General features: G+C 36.9%; 1 protein-coding gene across 1 annotated transcript in view; it reads left to right on the top strand.

Moving 5' to 3' along the window:
• The window catches only part of LOC114455064 (tomoregulin-2-like), a 50,225-nt gene that overhangs the window by 25,572 nt on the left and 1,437 nt on the right, over positions 1-23,216 (top strand). Inside the window, exon 3 of the mRNA XM_028436072.1 lies at positions 22,127-22,256. Coding sequence (XP_028291873.1) covers positions 22,127-22,256 — 130 coding nt within the window. The remainder of the gene's footprint in view (positions 1-22,126; positions 22,257-23,216) is intronic.

Genomic DNA, 23,216 nt, shown 5'->3' with positions numbered 1-23,216 from the left:
CTAGTTTGGTAGAGATGTGTATTATTGATAGAGGTGCATGATCGCCTCGGGATAAATTGCATAATCGAGAGCTTCCTCTAATGGATACAGGAAATGGATCAGAGTGTGTGTGTGTGCGTGTGTGCGTGTGTGTGTGTGCGTGTGTGTGTGTGTGTGTGTGTGTGTGTGTGTGTGTGTGTGTGTGTGTGTGTGTGTGTGTGTGTGTGTGTGTGTGTGTGTGTGTGTGTGTGTGTGTGTGTGTGTGTGCGCGCGGGTGGGTGGGTTGGTGGGTGGGTGTGTGTGTGTGTGCGTGTGTGTGTAGGTCTGTGTGTGTGTGTGTGTGTGTGTGCGTGCGTGCGTGTGTGTGTGGGTCTGTGTGTGTGAGTCTGTGTGTGTGTGTGTGAGGGTGTGTGTAGGTCTGTGCGTGTGTGTGCGTGGGTCTGTGTGTGTGTGTGGGTCTGAGTGTTTGTGTGTGTGTGTGGTCTGTGTGTCTGTGTGTGTGTGTGAGGGTGTGTGTAGGTCTGTGCGTGTGTGTGTGTGGGTCTGTGTGTGAGTGTGTGTGTGTGTGGGTCTGAGTGTGTGTGTGTGTGGGTCTGTGTGTGAGTGTGTGTGTGGGTGGGTCTGAGTGTGTAGGTCTGTGAGTATGTGTGAGGGTGTGTGTAGGTCTGTGCGTGTGTGTGTGTGGGTCTGTGTGTGAGTGTGTGTGTGAGTCTGAGTGTGTGTGAGGGTGTGTGTAGGTCTGGGGGTGTGTATGTGTGTGAATGGCTGGTTGTCTGTGGATGATGGATGAGTCTGTGTTGGATGATTCTCCCTCTTTCTCTTTGTCTGTGTGTGCGTTCATGGATGTTTTTGTAAAGTTCTTCATAGAACACAGAGTGACACCACCAGCCTCCGTCTGAGATGTGATTACTGACGTTACACAAATCCTCTAAAGCACTTTTAGTCCCGACCACATTTATTGAGGTTGCCATGACAGCTCAGACTCACGTCTTATCAACTTGTGGTTTGCATATTGTTTCATTTCCTGCAAGACTTCAATGTGTCTTCAAACAGCACCAAGGTCTACAAACCTTCTCGTCCTGTGAAGTAAAACCATTTTAGTTTCAATGATTGAAGCGTTTATATTTGTCTATCTGAGTTTTTTCTGGTAAATGGTGTCATGTAGCTTTATTAGAGAAATACAGGAGGAGGTAGGTGTCTGCTTTATTCCAGTAACTATTGACACATTGTAAAGATCATGTTCCTTGATAAATATATATATATATATATATATATATATATATATATATATATATATATATATATATATATATATATACTGTATAACAGTAAAAGAGGATGCACACAAAGATAATCTGCTTGTTTTTGTCCTGATTTCCTCCTTCCTGTTTAAGGACGATCGACACTAGATTATCTTTGGTTTTATAAGATGATCTTGTGGTCTGAGGTTTGTTCAGAGAGATTTTGTTGTTATATTTAACTCTAAAACGGGGTGGGGCCAACTTTCATAAATATTTAGGGGTGTAACACAAAAGTCCACTCATGATACGATACAAAATACTCACGATACATATAAAAAATGTGTTACAAATCTTTGTTGATGAAAAAGAAGTGTGTGTGTGTGTGTGTGTGTGTGTGTGTGTGTGTGTGTGTGTGTGTGTGTGTGTGTGTGTGTGTGTGTGTGTGTGTGTGTGTTTGTGTGTGTTTGTTTCCATTCATTAGCTCCTCCTTCAGTTCTGCACCAATGTTTGGGCGTGTGTGTGGTTTAAATATGGCTGGTGTTGTGTTTCACGTAGCTTTTTACTAATCAATCATCAACTGTTTTGTAGCTTTAAGCAGCACTTGATAGTGAACACGTCACTGTTTCTACTCAATGATTGGTCTCAACCTCTGCTTAGGAGAGGCTTTAGTGTCACGTGTTGGAATACGACCGCTCCACGGACACGTTGCTACGGACAAGCTCACGCCGACCGCGGTGTTTTCTCGCTCACTGTTTCAGACGGGTTGTTTTTTTTCGGTGCATCAGATGCAGGAGGGTGAAATGTCATCGCTCCGCTGAGCTTTTTTGAAACTTTACTTGATTTTTTTATTTAATAAACCTTTTAGTTTTATATCGTAATTTTTGTTTTGTTAAATTTCGTTAAGTTCCTAGTAAATTTTAAACTCTTTAAACGTCTTTAATATTTACGGACTAAACGCCTTGTGTGTGTGTGTGTGTGTGTGTGCGTGTGTGTGTGCGTGTGTGTGTGGAAAGCTGATGACTCCTGATTCATGAGCCCTGGATTTGTGATGTGGAACAGAATGAAGCAAGATGATGGAAACGAGGAAGCAACTATGCTAAAGTCCTTACAAACGCATTCTGAATTTTTCCCGTCAACATCAGTCCTTCCACTTCAGTGTTGCATGTTGTTGTTTTCACATTTTTAGTTTTTGCTGCTTCGTTTTTTGTTTGATCTCGGGAGATTACCGTCTAGTAGGAAGATCGGCGGTGAGACAGACGGGTTCTGTATGTCTTTTCATAGACGTATAGTCACAAAACGCTTCACAAAGATAAAAGACACATTAAAATACAAATATACAAGAAAATATGATCAATATCAACAGCTCTGACTGAGTCGGTAAGACTAGAACCATTTCTTAAAAACATAGCTCTTTAACGGCTTTTTAAAATAAATTTAGTCCAAAGAAGTTGGGACGCGACAACTTTGAAAGTCTGTTCTCCTTGACTTTTAAACCATGTACGAGGGACCATCAGGAGGTTCTGCCCTTAGAACCTGAGGCTCTGAGATTCTCCAATTTCACCTGATTGGTTCTGTTAGTGAGCGGCGTGTAGGAACAGCTGGAACAATTACGCTCTTCCATTTGAGGGCAATATCACGCTAAATAGTACCGTACATAGCCATGCTACAAGTAAGATCATAATACCACAAGTAATAGTGATCGATAAATATCTTATAGTGACAGTTTGGTTTTTTGGTGTACCTTGTGATTTTTATGAGGCGGGGCTACTGGACTCTGAACACCCTCACTTTGTACTTCTTCCTCTTGTTGTGTACACGAGTTAAAATCACTACTTCTCTGTTATTTGTGAACGGATCAGGATGAAATTTGGTAGATATAATCTATGGATGTGTACGCATTGACACTTGGAGCCCGATTTTTGATTTGGGGCCCCAAGAGAAAAAAAACTGAAAGTCAATTTCTCATTTATTTGTGAGTCAAATATTATGACGGTTGGTGGTACTGAACCATTGGCACATACCAATATATAAATGGGGCCCGTTACCCTGTACGTCTCATGGGGGCCCCATTTTTCAAATGACTACCCCTCCGTTTGTTCTTGATAGATGAGAATACAGTTCTCATACATAGAGGTAATTTACAGGTATAGAATATATTATATTTATGCCTCGCACAATTTCTTTAGAGGCTCAAGGGGCCATTTTTTTAGGCAAGTTTTATTTTATTATTTAATTCTTGGTCGTTTTCTCATTTATTTGAGTCAAATATTGTGACAGTTGGTGGTACCAAATTATTGACACATACCAATATATGAATGGGGCCCATTACTCTGTATGTGTCACGGGGACCCCATTTTTCAAATGACTCCTCCTCTGTTAATGCTCGTTGAATCGGACTGTAATCTGACATGGATGTTCTATGAGTGGATGTCAAGAGCCTCTCGGGACCTTTTTTTACTCGGTCATTTGACTGACTTCTCAGGAATGTAGTACGTGCTATTCGGCACGGAGATGTTCCCGCGGGCCCCTCCGTAGTTCATCAGAACTTGTTCTAATAGAAAACTTGTGCCATGGCTCAGAAAGGTTGGGAAACACTGCAGTAGTCTAACCACGGGGAGACGAAAATATGAATAATCATTCCTAGCTGTTCTTTTGATACAGTAAGATGTTGCAAAGTGTTTTATAATGGTTGCTCAGGTGACATGGACTCATCAAAGAACACTCCAAGGTTGTTAATGGTGGATTTTACCGACGAGCACACGTTACACACACACGTTACGATCCAAACTCTTCAATGTGTGGGTCTGTAACAAATAAAAACACTGTCACTGACTGTGACACATGCGCTCTTACACATAGCTAAATGCTAAGTAGATAAAGTATTAAATTGCATTATAGCTTTTTTTTCTAATTGTTTTGGACAGACTGAAATGGAGAACATGAGGGTTTTGTGAAGCCAACGCACCAGCAGGTGAGCTTTAAAAAGTCAACAAAGCCATGATAAATACACGCCCAGTGGGAATGATCAAAATACACCAAGGAGCTTTAATTACTCACAGAAAACCAATCACACCGTGTTCTTCATTTTGGTTTTTCTCTATCATACTCGGGGCATATTTTTAATTAAATATACACTTATATAATATTAGCATTTACCGTTTCTTTGTTTGATTCCGCCCTTTTAAAACAGGAAGAAGCTCATTATGTTTTATTTATGTTATAATGCACATTTAAAATGAACCTTACACACCAAATGGTCCTGATGTGCATTCACTGGTTTCTTTTTTTTAATGTGTAGATGATCAATAATAGAGAAAAGGGTGAACGTCGCCCACTCACTCCTCACATTATATCTTAAATACTTTATTTACTACAAAAATATGTGATCTTTTTTTCCCAAGACATGTGGGTGAGTGTTTAGTTTGTATCTGATAGATATTTACATTTCAGAATATTTACATTTTGCCTCATATTACGTGAGATTTTGTGTGAGAATTGAAACTTCAGTTTCTCTGTCCACCTGGTTACAAAGTCAAATTGTGTGATATTTTCCTAAAATGTGCATATGAAGCTATAGGGAATGTAAGTCGTTGATTTGTAGTTTGCTTAAAGGAATAATTGAATTTTTTTTTTAATATATTTTCATTTCAAGTAAATTTCATATTTTCTCCTCTGTTTTCTGTGGTCAATGATTATCTGATGCTCTATTAACGTGTTTCTAACATATCATCTCTCAGATGTCCTGATCACATAATATTTGTCTTTTCAGTCATTTTTACACATGAAAATATTAAAAAAATTTGATTTGTTTTCTAAAACCCCCAAAAAAGTGATTTAATGCAGTGGTTTTCAACCTTTTCAGGTCGTGATCATCACAGCTTTTTGTTCCCCATCCATAAAGTCAGTAAAATGATGGTCTATTGTTCTATGAATCTGTGATAACCACATTTATTTATTCATCTGAATAATATCCACTGTTATCCAGGAACTTTTATTATTATTATAGTCATCTTAAAGATGGAAATCATGGTTTTAAGTTGACCAAAATGGTGGAAAAGGTGGTGAAATTGTGTTTTAAAAACCACAGAAATTGGTTAAAAGTTGAAAACTGTAGGTAATGGAATTTTAAAATGTAAGAAAAATTAGGTTAAACTTGCAAAATATGGGCATTAAAGATTGTGAAGGTGGTTAAATTGACAAAAATACAATATGGTGAAAAAATTTTAAGAGTTAAAAAGGTCAACATATGTGATATTAGGTGTAAATGTGGTGAAATGGTTTATAAGTCCTGAACATGTCTGGAAAGTGGAAAAAATGTGAAGAAAAGTCATTAAAATGTCATGTAGAAGTGTCAGAAATGGGAGAAATGTAGCAAAAATACATTAAAAGGAGCAAAAATATGACAAGAAAAAGTGATGAAAACAGGTTAAAATATTGCAAGTTTGGTGGAGTTGGAGAAAAAGGGTAAAAATATGGGCTCAAATTGTTCAAATGGGGTCCTGACCCAGGTTGAGAACCTCTGTATAATGAATAAATTACAATTAATGAACCTTTCACACCTTCTCAGGTTCTCATTAATGTCCTTCAGCTGAATGAAAGCTTCTGTCAGCGCTTCTGAAGTCTGTAGTGAAGGAGGGGGGACGGGGGGGTGACGGGGGGTACCCAGCGTGCAGACGGCCGCCCTCCGTCTGCACCAGTGAACGTTGCTTTCCTCCTTCTCTAATCATCGTCTCCTTCTGTTACAGTGTCAGAGAAGAGCTTTAGATCAATCTCCATAATGTTGTTTGGATTGTTTGCCCTGAGGCTAGCTTAGCATACACAGCGTTAGCATGAGTGACCTAATACATGGTTGTCCCTCATGAAAATAAGACGTTTATTAATTCATTTCACTCAGAAACACAGGAGAGAAGTTGAAATAAAGAGAATCTCAGGAGGAAAAGGAGTCGAGAGAACCTGCAAACACACGTTTGGTGCACATGGTAATCACAATCAGAATCACAATCAGAATCACAATCAGAATCACAATCAGAATCACAATCAAAAATACAGTACTTTATTTATCCCAGGGGATTAAATTACTTACATTACAGAGGCTCAATAAACATTACAAATAACAAGAATAAACACTGAACAAAGACAGAAAAACTTACATAATTTAGTAAAACATTGTTAGTTAAATAAAGATTAAATACAAGTGCACACAATACAGGAGAAAAAATTAAACATAAAATCCCATATTTTTTTATACTTTTATTTGTTAATTTTCCTCTTTCTCTCTTTCCCTCTCAAGTACCCCAGGGGTACACATACCCCCATTTGAGAAACACTGGTCTATACCAGGGTTGATGTGTGTCCTTTTTAACACGACTTTGTCCTGTTTTAACGTTGATTTCTACCTTCAGAATGATGTCATCACCTCCATACCAGCAGCTCTCCCTGCACTGTGTCATCCTAATGCTAGTTTTAATCAACCACAAATTACAAATGAAAACTAACAAGAATTTTGACAAAATACATTTATTTGTCAATATTTAATTTCATAGTTTATCTGGGGACATGTCTCATGTTGTAGGTGTTTATCACAGATGTTGATGATGACAGAGGCTCCCACTTAAAACACTGTGGCCCAAGGCAGTGCTACCTTTACCTCAGCTCTCACTGTCTGCAACAGAAAGATCATCATGTAAAAAACATTCAAACATCAAGTCATTTTTCATTGAATCAATGTCTATAGAAATACACTATTACATACAATAATAATCATAAGAACAGTTCAAATGAACATTAGATTAGACATTTGTTTCATTTAATATGTATTTATTCTGATATAACCTACAAGTGTAATTCAGCTACTACCAGTGTTCATAACACTGTAACACACACACACAGCAATATAAACAGTGAACAAACTTACATACCGTCTCAGACGGTGTCTGTCCTCTGGAAACTTCCTTTCTTTCTGAAAGGATGTTGACGACTGGACGCGTGTTGTGTGTGAAAGTTACTCGAGACAGCTCGTCAAGAGCTACGGCAAGCCGTGAGGATCAAAGTTTATTATCATGAAAAAAATACAGTATTGAATGGAGAAATATAAGCGTGAGAAATGTGTGGTGTGAGAATAGGCAAATTGCGTGACTGTCACTCTCAAAGCGTGATGCTTGGCAGCTCTGTATACAGTCCAGATTTAAGACGTAATAATTAATTAGGATAATATTAACATGTCTCTCAGACCTTTGGACACTAAACTGTTGGACAGACTTTGCTCTTATTGTGAGTTTGGTTTAATATCATGGAGGTGACTGGTGTTAGCTTAGCATTAGCTTAGCATGAGCTGAACGTTAGCTTAGCATTAGCTTAGCATTAGCTTAGCATTAGCTTAGCATTAGCTTAGCATGAGCTGAACGTTAGCTTAGCACTAGCTTAGCATTAGCTTAGCATGAGTTGTGCGTTAGCATCCAGCGCTGACGAAGCTGCTTCACTGAGTTTTTCAGGCTTTTCTCACGGTAAAACATCCGTGTGGTTTCCTGCATACTCAGCACTTTTATCACACTATGCTGTGTGAGCGTGGCAGCGCTCTAAAGTCAACGTGTCACATTATTAGTGTGTGTTACGCTCTCTGCTGTTCAGTGTTTTAGGTTGATGTGACGGAACCAATAACATTATTATAATCCTTTGTTTTTTCTGCTCCTACACATGTTTATTATAGACAGCTTTACTGTAGCTAATGTAGCTAATTACACATGTATATCCTCTGATATGTTATATATGTATTTATGTTCATATTAGCCTGATTCTGTGCTTTAACATGTTTCTAAATGGAATGTAAAGTTATTTTCTCTTCAAATAGCAACAAAATGAAGTGAATCCAGTAAAATAAAATTAAAGATTAAATGAATCTTTTCAGGATTAAATTTACTCAGGGAATCGTTTGATTCAACTTCCAGCTTTAATTGAAATCACAGTGAGAAACATTTAAATGTTTGAGGGAGTTTTTAACACAAGCATCCCATAGAAGCCCTTATTAATACTGGTTTAAAATACCAGATTGCACATTTTATGTTTTTATTTTCAAGAACAATGGTCACAATTTTTATCTGTTTTAGATTTTACCTTTTTTTGTTGCAATGAAATAGTTTCTTTAAATGGGGTGTGATGGAAAAAGTTTGGGAACCACTGGTTTAAGATTGTCCAATGAGAACCTGAGATGGTCAGATGTTACAGTGAGCTCTAAGTATCTACATCGACTCACTGCTCCACAATAAAAAATAAAAAAAAACTGACCCACAAACTGTTTGCACATGGAGAACTACCGAGGCCAGATGTGGCCCTCAGTCACATTTTGTTCAGCCCAAAAAGGAAACACATTAAATGACAGGAAAGATACATAAAGATGAGGACAAAAATACACACAGAAAACACCATAAACACACAAAAATACAAGATAACCACAATAATATTCAAAAATAAGACCATAAACAGACAAAATGAGAGATTTTATTGCATAAAAAAGAAAATATAAGCAAGAAAACAATAAAATAACACAAGATTACTACAAAAATACACAAAAAAACTCCCTAAACCCACAAAACAACAATAAAAATACACGACTATAAAAAAAACGTACAAATAAGAGAAAAATATGCATAATTACAGAAGAAACACACAAAATAATGGGAAAATGTACTAAATGACACAAAGCACATGAAATGACAAAAAAAAAACATTTAGAGAAAATGACACAAAAGCACACAAAATTGAATAAAAATTTACTAAATGACACCAAATCACACTAAATAATGGCAAAACACACATAGGGGAAAAAAAAAAATATATATATATATATATTTACACCAGAAACATACAAAACAACAATAAGAACCTACGAAATGAGAAAACATTTATTAAATGACACCAAGAACTCACAAACAATGACAAAAACACACAAAATGAGAACAACATCCTAAAACGCACCAAAAACACACAGAATGATGACGAAAAATGCAAAATAAGAGAAAAATATAGTAAATGGTGCCAAGAACACAAAAATGACACAAAAAAGAGACAAAATGAGATAAAAATATACAAAAATAACAACGCTCTGATTGGTTTTTGATCTAAATGTTGACATGAATGTTGATCATGTGACCCTTGGAGCAGATGATCACATTTCTGAGGCTCTGCTGTGAACAAAACTCTCCATCTCTACCATAAATATTGAATAATGCAATATTTGTAACTCAGAAATCAACAATAATCAAACTGATTAAATTAGGTTTTCTTTTGTGTTGTTGATATAAATGAGTTGAACCATAGATGACCAGATGTGTGCTAATGCTGACATCAGCAGTCATTACTTTAAGTTTGATGCACTAAAACACGCTCTTATCAATTAATATGGCTCCTTAGTGCAGTTAATGATGCGTTTTACGCAGCTTGGCCAACCATTGAACTTTAGATGATCTGTTTCATAACGAAGCCAAGAATCCTCCTCAATGACTCTGATCATCACTGTAAATATGTTGGATGCTTTGTTCCGTGAAATCATTCCAAACATAATGATTTTGGTGATTTTCAGACGCTCAAACATAAAAAGTGTCGTTGTGTAAAAAATGCTTTGGTTCCTGTTAAAAGTCCTCGTCTTCGTTATCTGCAGCAAAACATTTTGACGATATAAACCTTTTGTGATCGCCCACGTTGTTGTTTAGGACAGATGCCTTCAACAAACTAAGAAGATTTTTTATTTCTATATTTTTATTTTGACCCTTTTTCTGCAACTTTTCATATTTTACCCTTTTTTTCATCACTTTTTGTTTCCATATTTTTGCTGCTTTTAATAAATTTTTGCTACATTACTCACATTTCTGACACTTCTACATCACATTTCAGTGTTTTTTCTGTACATTTTTCCACTTTCCAGACATGTTCAGCACTTTTAAACCATTTCTATCACTTTTACATCTAATGTCACATATGTTGACCCATTATTGTCACTTTTAACCTCTTTTCACTGTATTTCATGATAATTTTTGACAATTTAACCACATCCACATTTTATCAATCCCATTTTTTGCCAGTTTAAACTAATTGTTCCAATATGAACACTTTTCGTCTGTTTTTGTCCACTCTAATTTGCAACTTTTAACCAATTTCTGTGGTTTTTAAAATCCCATTTTACCACCTTTTAACCCAATTTATTTCTGATTAAAACAATGATTTACATTTCTAACATGGCTACAAACTATGGTGCAAATGTTGACCCATTATTGTTACTTTTAAAGGCACACTGTGTAACTTTTGGCCACTAGGGGCGCTAGACCAGTAACTTTCTTGTCAAGCGCCCCTAGTGGCCACAAGCGCTGAGCACTGTCTCAAAAATCAACAGTCAGTGGGTCCCGCCTCCTTCGTCTTATGATTGTGTATGCAGACAGTAGTTGACCTGGAACTTGAGGATAGGGATTGGTTCTAAGGGCTGTGGTTACAGTCTATGGGCTGGAGGAGCAGCAGCCGCCGCCCTCTTCTCCCCCCGCTGCTGGAGGCCTTCCACGCCGTGTAGGTGGCACTCCCTACTCACTGATTAAAACCAGGATTTCCATCTTTAAGATGACTATAATAATAATAATAAACGTTCCTGGATAACAGTGGATATTATTCAGATGAATAAATAAATGTGGTTATCACAGATTCATAGAACAATAGACCATCATTTTACTGACTTTATGGATGGACCCCAAAAATCTCTCCTTTATTCCCCCTTATAGATGGTCCTGTCTCCACATGACTGTTCTTCAATGTTCATGTCTGTGTTTAACCACCTTTAGCTACAGTGGGGGTCCCTGCTCTCTGGAACCTTTATTTTGGAGGGTCCCTGCTCTCTGGACCTTTATTTTGGGGTTTAGGTGCAGAGTCATTCTCCATCATGTCGTTATGGAACAACGTCGTTTTCTTTGTTCTCGTGATTGAACATCTGTGTGGTTTCATCACTTTGGGCCATGACGTCTGTCGTTTTTGTTTTTCTCTCTTATTGATGCTGATGTCCTGTCATGTTTGTTTTTCTGTGCGTTTCTCCTTCTGTCCTGATGTGTTCGCTCTCCTCCTCTCTTTTCTCTCCCACTCACTGGGTTTGTTCTCTGCCTCGTTCCATCATGGCTGTCACTCGTCTCACGCTGACCCTCCTCCTCCTCTTACTCCTCTTCCTCGTCCCCATCACTTGCACTTTTCCACCTTTGATTCTAGCCCCTCCCCCTCTCTTAGCCCTTCGCCCTTATCTTCTTGCTGCATTTATTTTATTTATTTCTCCTCCTGTTTTTGTTCCCTTGCTGTCAGCTGCAGTTTATTCAAAGTCAAACCCACTGGTGGTTATTATTGAGGCAGAGTCAACCATGCTATGCTATGCTAAGCTAAGCTAGCTGAGACTTGGTGGAAATGGTTTCCAAAGCACAGTCGACAGATGTAGTCAATGATGATCCACAGACAGCAGCAGGTCCACCACTGTAGGACCACAACTGGCATTTTATTTTGAAATGCAGGCGAATGGAGGAGAGGAGCGTAGGAACCACGTGGCCCGAAAAGGAAACGCACAAAATGACAGAAAAACAAAAATCGAAAACTACAACAAAAATGCAAAATAGCAAAATACACAAAAAATAACACAAGAAAATCATTAAACGACCACAAAAACCCACAAAATGAAAGAATTATTTGACATGAAAACAAAGAAAATACAAATGACAAATCTACACAAAATGAGAAGTTACTGACAAAATGACAGAAAATACACAAAACAGAAAACGACAACAAAAACCCATAAAAAGAGAGAAAAAATATGCTAAATGAAAGCAATAACTCACAATTAACAAATACACAAAATAACAAAAAAAAACATTCACAATCTGAGTATGCAAATTATAAAATATGCAAAACAACACCAGAAAAACACCAAATAGGAGAAGAAAAACAAAACCACAGCAAAATGCACAAAATGGGATGAAAATGTACTAAATGACACCACAATTGCTCCAAATTGAGGAAATATATATAAAATAACACCAGTTTTTGTTCATTTGCTTTCAGCTGCAGTTTAGTGAAAAAAATAAATAAGAACCCACTAGTGGTTATTATTGCGGCAGAGTCAACCATGCTATGCTAAGCTAAGCTAGCTGAGACTTGGTGGAAATGGTTTCCAGAGCACAGGTGGCAGATGTAGTCGATGATGATCACAGACAGCAGCAGGTCCACCACTGTAGGACCACTACTGGGATTTTATTTTGGAAAGCAGGCAGTGAAGTGGAGTGGAGAGTAGGAACCACAGCAGCCCCTACAGGACGCTACAGGAAGTTAAAACACGAGAAAGGAAAAATCAGAGCAGCAGCACAACTTATGCATTCATACACAAATACATTCACAGAAACAGGAGATACAGTAACACTCCCTGCTGTGTATTCTCAGTGATACCACACAACTGTCCAGATGTTGTTTGGCCACCACAGCACTAAATAACGGAATAATCCATCCTTCTGTCTCATTTCTCACACTTTCCTCTCATTAGTTCCCACGCTTCAAACCTACACCTGCATTTGGTTCATCACTCGTCTGCAGGTCTGTGTCCGAGCACTGATTCACGGAGCTCTACGCTGTAGTTTATAGGACATCCTCAGGTTTCACAGTGAGGTATTAGATATCAGACCAAATGGACTTATGACTCAGCAAAACCTCAGTCAGATGACACGGCCTGACGCCGTAAAACACACGTTTTGAAGAAAACTAGAAATAAACATGACATCATCAATATGTGCTGCTTTGAATACAAGAGTAAGTTTAAAGTTTAAATTTCCTATTTATTTTTATAAGTTAAAAGTCCAATATTCTGCTATTTTTCTATTTGTTCTATTTGTTCTAAGAACCTCAAAAACATAGTTTTTTAGGTTTATTTTTGCAAATTCACCTGTTTTCTGGATTTTTAGCCTTTGAAAAGTCACTTTCTGAGCAATTCTAAAAACGGGCTGTTTATGGCCTACTTATGCATATTCATGAGTGGGCGTGTCTGTAGACACTATCCACACACTCTTGTTATTGTTTTCAGCCAAAAACTGCACATTACAGTAAAACACATGGCTATTTAAGTGGCTATTGTGATTGTGAGTCAGAAAAAACACTGTTTCATGAAACGTGTGCGGCCACCCGCCAGCGGTATATGTCTGTAGAACCAGAACAGCAGCAGCAGAAGAGTTCTACTCTACACTTCTAACGCTTGCCGAAGGTGCTACATTGCTTTCTTGTCATCTTCGCTGTTTTGTCCAACCGCTGCGTTGCATTGTCTCACAAACACGTCAGATCTCAAAGGTGTGACGTCACGGGACGGGAAAAAATCCAACTGTCCCGTTTGGAACTGACTTTTTACAAAATGTGGAATAACAAGGGAGGGGAGGGAAACATAACTTTTTTCACTGAGTGAGGCTAAAGGGATGTATATCACTGTAGCACAACCATTAGAAAGTGATTATTTTCATAATACTGCCCCTTTAAGATATATCAACGTTTGATTTAAAGTCTGTGTAAAGCAGAAATAAATGTGTGTTCTGAGTTTATCACACATTGCGCCCGCTGGAGGCTGCGGAAATTTGGTGTGCTTCAGCAGCAGGGTCGGGGTTTATGCTACGTTACGTAACGTGGCTGTGATTTCTGACCCGCCCATTAAATCCTGCAACAGTTTGTAATCCTAGCTCCACATTACATTCTAAATGGTTGAATGGCTTTTTACATGTTATAAGGAAAACATTTATGACCTATTTTGTGTGTTTAGAAGAAAATGTCAGAATTTTGCTTTACATGGACTTTGAGTAAGAGAAGGAGTGCTGAATCATACCAGTGCTGATAATTAGTGCGTTTTATTAGTTTACAGTAATAAGTGACAAGAGATTAAGAGTTTTATTAATTTAATAATTTTGCAACAAAACGAGTTCAAAAAGTGATGAGTACACAGTGTATTTAGATCAGCTGTACAGTGGAATGATATGATCTGTAACACGTCCCAGTGCAGCTGTTGGTTTATATCAGCACTCTTGGAATGTCTGTTGTATAATAAATAAAACTATGTGTTTATTATTCAAACAATATAATGATATATATTAACTTTAAAAAAATTAAAGGAAAGAACGGCTTTTCATCTACGTAACTTGTACCTGCGGTTAGTGTTGTAGTATCAAGACCAAATTTTAAAGGTCTCGGTCTCGTCTCGGACTCGAAAGCATTTTAACTCGGGCCAGAACTAATTCCTACTTTTTCATAATGTGACAATAACGTGTGTGTGTGTGTGTGTGTGTGTGTGTGTGTGTGTGTGTGTGTGAGACACACACTCACACACACAAGCAGGATCGAGAGGCGGAGCTAAACATGTCCGTTAACTTGTTGGTTATGAAGTTTGGTTTCACGAACCACAAATAATACATTTGTAAAAACACAGCAAAGAGGAAACACTCTGTGGTGTGTAGGTGACCAGTATCAGAAATACTTTTAAACACTTGCTGTACATTCAGATGACATAAAAATATTGTTTTCAAATATGTAGAATAATTGTGAATTTATCAGTAGCAGTTTTAATATTTTAGTTAATTTTTTGCAGGCACAACCTGCGGTCTGGTAGTAGACATGACGACATACGTGTTGTGCACTATAAGATGGCGGGTACAAGCGGCTGAAATGAGTTTTGTCCGTAGGGTGTCTGGGTTCTCCCTTAGAGACTGGATGAGAAGCTCTGTCATCAGGGAGGTGCTCGGAGTAGAGCCGCTGCTCCTCTGCATTGAGAAAAACTAGATGAGGTGGTTAGAGCACCTGATTGAGGCACATCCCTCTAGAAGGAGACCCAGGACAAGCTGGAGAGACTGTCTCTCAGCTAGCAGAAGTGGGCTTTTGGAGCTGTCAAAGATAAAAATGGTAAACCAGTAAAAACAGTTTGAAATCAACATGTAGAGGTGACTGTGAATTATAGGAGCCTTTGTTTTAACCAAAGAACGAAGGGTCCACAGATTTAGGAGGCTGGACGAGAACTGGTTCTCATCTCATGTTGAAGGTTTGTAACAGTCCAGAATGTTCCTGAAGGTTCTATTTTAGTCTGTTTGTGTTTTCTGTGAAAAATGATCACGTTATTAGTCCTGAAACAGACTCTAAACATGAGTTTATGAGTGTGAGAAAGAATCAGCCTCACCTTTCATCCTGTGTTTGCTCAGGAAGGCTTTAGGGGTTAAATGAGCTCCTCTTCCTCTGGGCTGAGAGTCAAAAAGCTGCAGAGATCAAGAGATGGGTTGGTAGGTGGGGGGGTGCACAGTGTAAAGACACCCGCAGGGTTCAATGGGCAGCTTTCCCTCTTATTGCATCACGTCTGGCATTAAAACCTCAGAATCCTCAGGTTAAGGATGGAGAGAGAGAGAGAGAGAGAGGATTTGGGCATTTGTGGAGGGGGAGGGGCCTCTGCAGTCAGCTATTCACAGAATCACAGCTTCTTTGTACAGTTGCCATATTTTCATTTTTCTTTTTCCTTTGAGGGGATTTTCTGTCCATTTCTTCTTCTCTTCCTTTTTATTGTGTAGCGTTCAATGTCTGAGTGTCTTTAGGCAACGGACTCTTCTTCTTCTTCTTCTTCTTCTTCTTCTTCTTCTTCTTCTTCTTCTTTCTTCTTTTCTTCTTCTTCTTCTTCTTCTTCTTCTTCTTCTTCTTCTTCTTCTTCTTCTTCTTCTTCTTTTCTTCTTCTTCTTCTCTTCTTCCTCTTCTTCTTTCTTCTTTCTTCTCTTCTTCTTCTTCTTCTTCTTCTTCTCTTCTCTTCTTCTTCTTTCTGCTATCTCTTCTTCTTTTCTTTCTTCTTGCTTCTTTTTTTTTATCCTGCCAACTCTCTCCCTCCCCTCACATCTTCACATCTTCACCTCCTTCTGTTTCACTCTCATCCTTTCCCTCTGACTTCTCCCCGTGAGCGTTAGCATTAACAAACTTTCTTCCACTCATCATCATCATCATCATCATCATCATCATCAGTGCAGCTTCTCCTCTTCCTGATTCCTTTGATCAGGAGCCATGTGCACCTCTCCTCCTCCTTTTATTGTCTTTAGGCGTGTGTTCTTCCAGCTTTTCCTGCTCCACTTGTTAAAAACAACGTTCACACTTGATGGTTACAAGCGCTCGCGGCGTCCTGAAGGGATGCCACGGTTATTTTAGAAGCTCTCTTTGCAGTTATCACACCCTGTGACACTGCATTTAATGTGTGTGTGTGTGTGTGTGGTGTGTGTGGTGTGTGTGTGTGTGCGTGTGTGTGGTGTGTGTGGTGTGTTGTGTGTGTGTGTGTGTGTGGTGTGTGTGTGTGTGTGTTGGTGTGTTGCACTGCGTCTCATTATTGCAGCACCTGCAGCAGTCAGTCCACTATAGTGGTAATGTGAAGCTAGCGTTGAACATCATAAAACACAATGTGCTGGTTTCCTATTCACAGGTTGTAGTTTCATCTTTTTATGGAGAGGATTCTTGGACTCAAAGGCTTAAGAAGTAGGATAATTACGGAAGATTACGCTGCAAGAGCGACGTTAGGCCTTAATGCTAACCCTCAGCTGACAGGTTAACTGTCGGCTGAGGGTGTGTAAACGTGTAAATGTTGTAACGTGTAACACGTGTAACACTGTTTACTGGTGAATCACTCTCAAACACAACGTGTGTGATTGTTGATGATCACCTAAACCTTAACATGTAGCACGAGGAGTGGACGCCTGTTTATAGCGTGTGAATGTGTAATACGTGTTATCCGTACACGTATTAAGATTTTAAACAGAATTATTAGTGGAATTGGACATATTATCAGTTTATCACACTTATCTTGACAATAAATCACTCATTTTTGTGGAAAATGGTGAGTAAATGTGTGACATTGTCCAAAAACATGCATGTTTTTGGACAATCAGAAATGAATTTTTTAAAATCATTTTGAATTTAAAAAGAGATGGAAAAAAAAAACATGCTTTTTCCCGTTACTGAACGGTTATATTAGTTTTTTTTTCGGCAGTTTTCCACAATCACTGAAACTCTAAAGTTCAATAATGTGTCAATCTGACACACGGATCTGGTCCCTGATCCAGTGGTCAAATAAACATCTGGATGGTTAGCATCAGCATCTTCATTAATACACATCAGCATCACCTGCATGTTGACATAAATATAAATTACAGGTATTAAAACTAGACCATGAATGTTAACATGACATAAATTTCACACCATGTTTTATGCAGATCAAAGATGTTTAGATACTAAATCAAATGTGAAGAATGATGACAAAGCAGTATTTTAGGTGTGTGTGTGTGGTGTGTGTGGTGTGTGTGTGTGTGTGTGTGTGTGTGTGTGTGTGTGTGTGTGTGTGTGTGTGTGTGTGTGTGTGTGTGTGTGTGTGTGTGTGTGTGTGTGTGTGTGGTTGTGTTGTTGGTGATGGTGTTTTTCTTGGTGCGTAACTCCAACGTGAAGCCCGTCTTGGTTGAGTTCCAGTTGTTGAAAGCAGACGTAGCATTAGTGCTAATGTTGGTGTTGCATTACCACAAAACTTTTCATTTCCAACAGACTTTTTTTTTTCTTCGTTCGTCAATGATTTATTATTTCTGGTTCCCAGACGTCATTAAATCCAAACAAAGGGAACATTTCATCTATGCACTTTGATGGTTGTTTAAAAAAAAAAAAAAAAAAAAAAAAGCCAGTATCCATCAAACAGGGCTAACGTGAGTGCATGAGCAGGAGAGACACCCATATGGATGGCTGTCTGTTGAGAAAGTCAGTGATGTGTGGAAAACAGAGGAAAATGGATAGAAAGAAAAAGAACAAAGAGAAAATGATCTCATATGCAATATTTTCTTAGTTTTGAGCATTTGACGACACAAACCTCGTGAGTAGATCAACTGTAGTGTGTTAGCGATATTATCAAATAATTACTTAACAATAATCTTCTGTTTTGCTTAATATTTAAAGGAAGCTGAATTGTTTTTGTGGTTGGACACGTAATGTGAAAAACGCATTTGACATTACAGACACAAGTAATATTTAACAATTAAGTTGTGCTTTACATTTTAAAGTAAATTTTACATTTATTAATTTTTTTTGTTGAACTTGAAAAACTAACATTGTATTTTAATTTAGCGCTGTGGTTGTTTGTTTAGGCAATGTTTATATTATTAAAAGTTCATGTGATATTATTTTGTTAGATTGTTGAATGTTAAAAGTTAAATTATATATATATAGATATATATATATATTTTTTTTTTTTTATTCTTTTTTTAATTTATTACTGAATCGTACTAGCTACTATTACTATTGTTAAAGTGTAGCTGAGTCGTTCTAGCTACTATAACTATTGTTATTAAAGTTTTAGCTGAGCGTACTAGCTACTATAACTATTATTATTAAAGTTTTAGCTGAGTCGTTCTAGCTACTATAACTATTGTTATTAAAGTGTTAGCTGAGTCGTACTAGCTACTATAACTATTGTTATTAAAGTGTAGCTGAGTCGTTCTAGCTACTATAACTATTATTATTAAAGTGTAGCTGAAGGTCGTACTAGCTACTAAACTATTATTATTAAAGTGTAGCTGAGTCGTTCTAGCTACTATAACTATTGTTATTAAAGTGTAGCTGAGTCGTACTAGCTACTATAACTATTGTTATTAAAGTGTAGCTGGAGTCGTACTGCTACTATAACTATTGTTATTAAAGTGTTAGCTGAGTCGTACTAGCTACTATAACTATTGTTATTAAAGTGTAGCTGAGTCGTACTAGCTACTATAACTATTGTTATTAAAGTGTTAGCTGAGTCGTACTAGCTACTATAACTATTATTAAAGTGTAGCTGAGTCGTTCTAGCTACTATAACTATTATTATTAAAGTGTAGCTGAGTCGTACTAGCTACTATAACTATTATTATTAAAGTGTAGCTGAGTCGTTCTAGCTGCTATAACTATTGTTATTAAAGTGTAGCTGAGTCGTACTAGCTACTATAACTATTGTTATTAAAGTGTAGCTGAGTCGTACTAGCTACTATAACTATTGTTATTAAAGTGTTAGCTGAGTCGTACTAGCTACTATAACTATTGTTATTAAAGTGTAGCTGAGTCGTACTAGCTACTATAACTATTGTTATTAAAGTGTTAGCTGAGTCGTACTAGCTACTATAACTATTATTAAAGTTTTAGCTGAGTCATACTAGCTTCTATAACTATTATTAAAGTTTTAGCTGAGTCGTACTAGCTACTATAACTATTATTAAAGTTTTAGCTGAGTCGTACTAGCTACTAGAACTATTGTTATTAAAGTGTAGCTGAGTCGTACTAGCTACTATAACTATTATTAAAGTTTTAGCTGAGTCATACTAGCTACTAGAACTATTGTTATTAAAGTGTTAGCTGAGTCGTACTAGCTACTATAACTATTGTTATTAAAGTGTTAGCTGAGTCGTACTAGCTACTATAACTATTGTTATTAAAGTGTAGCTGAGTCATACTAGCTTCTATAACTATTATTAAAGTTTTAGCTGAGTCATACTAGCTTCTATAACTATTATTAAAGTTTTAGCTGAGTCGTACTAGCTACTATAACTATATTAAAGTTTTTGCTGAGTCTACTAAGCTACTAGAACTATTGTTATTAAAGTGTAGCTGAGTCGTACTAGCTACTATAACTATTATTAAAGTTTTAGCTGAGTCATACTAGCTACTAGAACTATTGTTATTAAAGTGTTAGCTGAGTCGTACTAGCTACTATAACTATTGTTATTAAAGTGTTAGCTGAGTCGTACTAGCTACTATAACTATTGTTATTAAAGTGTAGCTGAGTCATACTAGCTTCTATAACTATTATTAAAGTTTTAGCTGAGTCATACTAGCTTCTATAACTATTATTAAAGTTTTAGCTGAGTCGTACTAGCTACTAGAACTATTGTTATTAAAGTGTTAGCTGAGTCGTACTAGCTACTTTAACTATTATTAAACTTTTAGCTGAGGGGAAGATTCCACACTAATCCTTGTGAGACACAAAGAGAAACACGAGTGAGGACAAAAGGCTTTGAGCTCCTTATCTCCTCCTGTGGGAAGCGTCCACTTTGGTCTTTGTCGTCGTGGCAACGCCACACATTGACACGCTGCCCGTTCCTCAGCACGTTTCAATGAAATGAGGCAGAGATGTTTTTCTAATAGTTGTTGGTTCTTTCCCAGGAGCACTGGATCATATTTCTCAGCTCAGTATCTGATTACTTATTCCCAGTGTCGCGGCGACCAATCAATATCAAATCAAAGGAGTTTCTCTCCCCGAGTGCTTAAAACACAAGAAGAAAAGAAACAACTAGATCCAATTCCATCAGTCATGAGTAAATCTAGACTCAATAAACCATGCGTGGGAATAAATGAGGAATATTATGCGTCAGTGGTTTTGAGGAGGAGTCGTTTTTTTTTCTGGGTTGCCCTTGAGCAAGTGATTTAACCTCCAACTGCTTAAGTGGAGCAACAAGGGCAGAGCACAGGTGTATGATGGTCTGTTTATCAGACACTGGGTTTAGAACCAGCAACACTCACACATACTGTCCTTTAATAATAACATGTTCTATTGTGATTTTATATATTACAACTTTAATCTTGAAATATTACCACTTTAAGCTCATATAATAAAAGTTTTATTAAGATTTGACTTCATTCTCATAAAATTACAACTTTATTCTCCAAATTTTAAGACTTTAATCTTGAAATATTAAGACTTTATTCTCAAGAAATTATGATTCAATTAAGATACAACTTGTCATAAAATTACAACTTTATTTTCAAAATATTACATCTTTAATCTAGAAATTTTAAGACTTTTATCTCGAATAATTAAGACTTTAATCTTGAATAATTAAGACTTTAATCTCAAAAGACTTATCTTCAAATATTTAGACTTTGATCACATGAAATTACAATTTTATTAAGACACTGCTTCATTCTAATAAAATTACAACTTTAATTTTGAAATATTAAAACTTTCATCTCAGGAAATTATGATTTTGTTCTCGAAATGTTATGATTTTAATCTAAAAATATTAAGACTTTAACCTAGTAAAAGTATGATTTTATTAAGATATGATTTAATTTTCAGTCTGGTTGATTCCATACAAGTCTCACAATTCTACATACTGCAGCTTTAATGTGGTTAATTGACTTAACCATTATTATTATTATTGTTATTGTTAAGTTTAAAAGTCTCTGCTTTGACAGTGCGTCTGTTTTTTGCGACACTTACTACACATTAAACCACCTGTTTTACAGTGAAATATTATGGTGATATTGTCCCTAAACTTGTGGGTGGGGTTTAGTTCACGTCATGAAGCATGATATTTGACGTTTCCGTCTCCTTATTTCTCCCGGACGGGAGAAAGTTACATTTAAATGTGTGATATTGTCTTAAAACCTGCAGTCTCTAATCTGTGTCAAATTACAATTGATCTTGATTTTGTTGAGAAAATGAATAATTTATTCTGTAATGTTTGTCTCAGGAAATACATTGTGTAATTTTGAGGCTTGAAAAAACAAATGTTTGACAGTGATTCAAACAAATACTTGTGCTGTAAAGTGATGAGGAATGTGTTTTTTTAATATTCAAACCAAACAATCGTCCCATTTTGAATCGTGTTTCTGTGATAATGAACCGATCCAGACGAGGTGTGGTCGGAGTCGCTCATGTTTCACGTAGAAATATGGAGCTCTAAGCATTGTGTGTACAGCTCTAGAACATTACAATAAAAACCAGTGGGACACTTTCACTTCATTTCAGTCTGTGAGCTTTCTGCTCAGATTACCTTTCCTGACCCTTTTTAATCTCACCCGTTCTCCGCTTGTCCCTCGTTCACCTCGTTTCCTTTTCTCTCCTCCTGCAGTGCAACAACGACTACGTCCCCGTGTGCGGCAACAACAACAAGAACTATCAGAACGAGTGTTTCCTGCGCAGAGACGCCTGTAAACTTCAGTCTGAGGTCCTGATCCTGTCAGAGGGAGACTGTCCTGCTGGTACGTACCACAATATATAAATATAAATATAAATATATGTATTCATAACGCTCTAAAACACACACACAGATAGACTGTCCTGCTGGTACGTACCACAATATATAAATATAAATATAAATAGAAATAGAAATAGAAATAGAAATAGAAATAGAAATATATGTATTCATAACGCTCTAAAACACACACACACAGATAGACTGTCCTGCTGGTACATACCACAATATATAAATAGAAATAGAAATAGAAATAGAAATATATGTATTCATAACGCTCTAAAACACACACACACACACAGATAGACTGTCCTGCTGGTACGTACCACAATATATAAATATAAATATAAATATAAATATATGTATTCATAACGCTCTAAAACACACACACACAGATAGACTGTCCTGATGGTACGTACCACAATATATAAATATAAATATAAATATAAATATAAATATAAATATAAATATAAATATAAATATAAATATAAATATGTAGTCATAACGCTCTAAAACACACACACCAGATAGACTGTCCTGATGGTACGTACACGATATAATAACATAAATATTAATATATGTACTTATACTCTAAAACCCACACCACGTGTAAATAATAACTCCAGGTGGAGGTGATGGATCAAATACAGCAGCAGCAGCAGCAAAGTGTTAATTACACACTTTATTCCAGTTTTCAGTGTTAACCAACGTAAAAGAAGAATAACGTGGACAGATTGTGACCTTTTATGATGTAATGTGTAAAACTATCAAAGGACCCAGTTTACTGTAACAGTCGTAAAATAGAATGAGAATAATTGTTTTGGTTTAGTCACATAACAACTCACTGTTGTTCACTTCTGTAAACTTTCATTTAGTTTTTTAAATAAGTTCTTAGAGACGACGTCACCATCCAGAGGGAAGTTAAATATAATGTGATTCATTTGATTCTACGCTTTTCTTTCCAAAC

Source organism: Gouania willdenowi, chromosome 21, assembly GCF_900634775.1.
Source record: "Gouania willdenowi chromosome 21, fGouWil2.1, whole genome shotgun sequence".
In the NCBI taxonomy this organism is placed as follows: domain Eukaryota; kingdom Metazoa; phylum Chordata; class Actinopteri; order Blenniiformes; family Gobiesocidae; genus Gouania; species Gouania willdenowi.
Note: the sequence above shows the minus strand (reverse complement) of the source record. Positions and strands in the feature narration are given on the sequence as shown.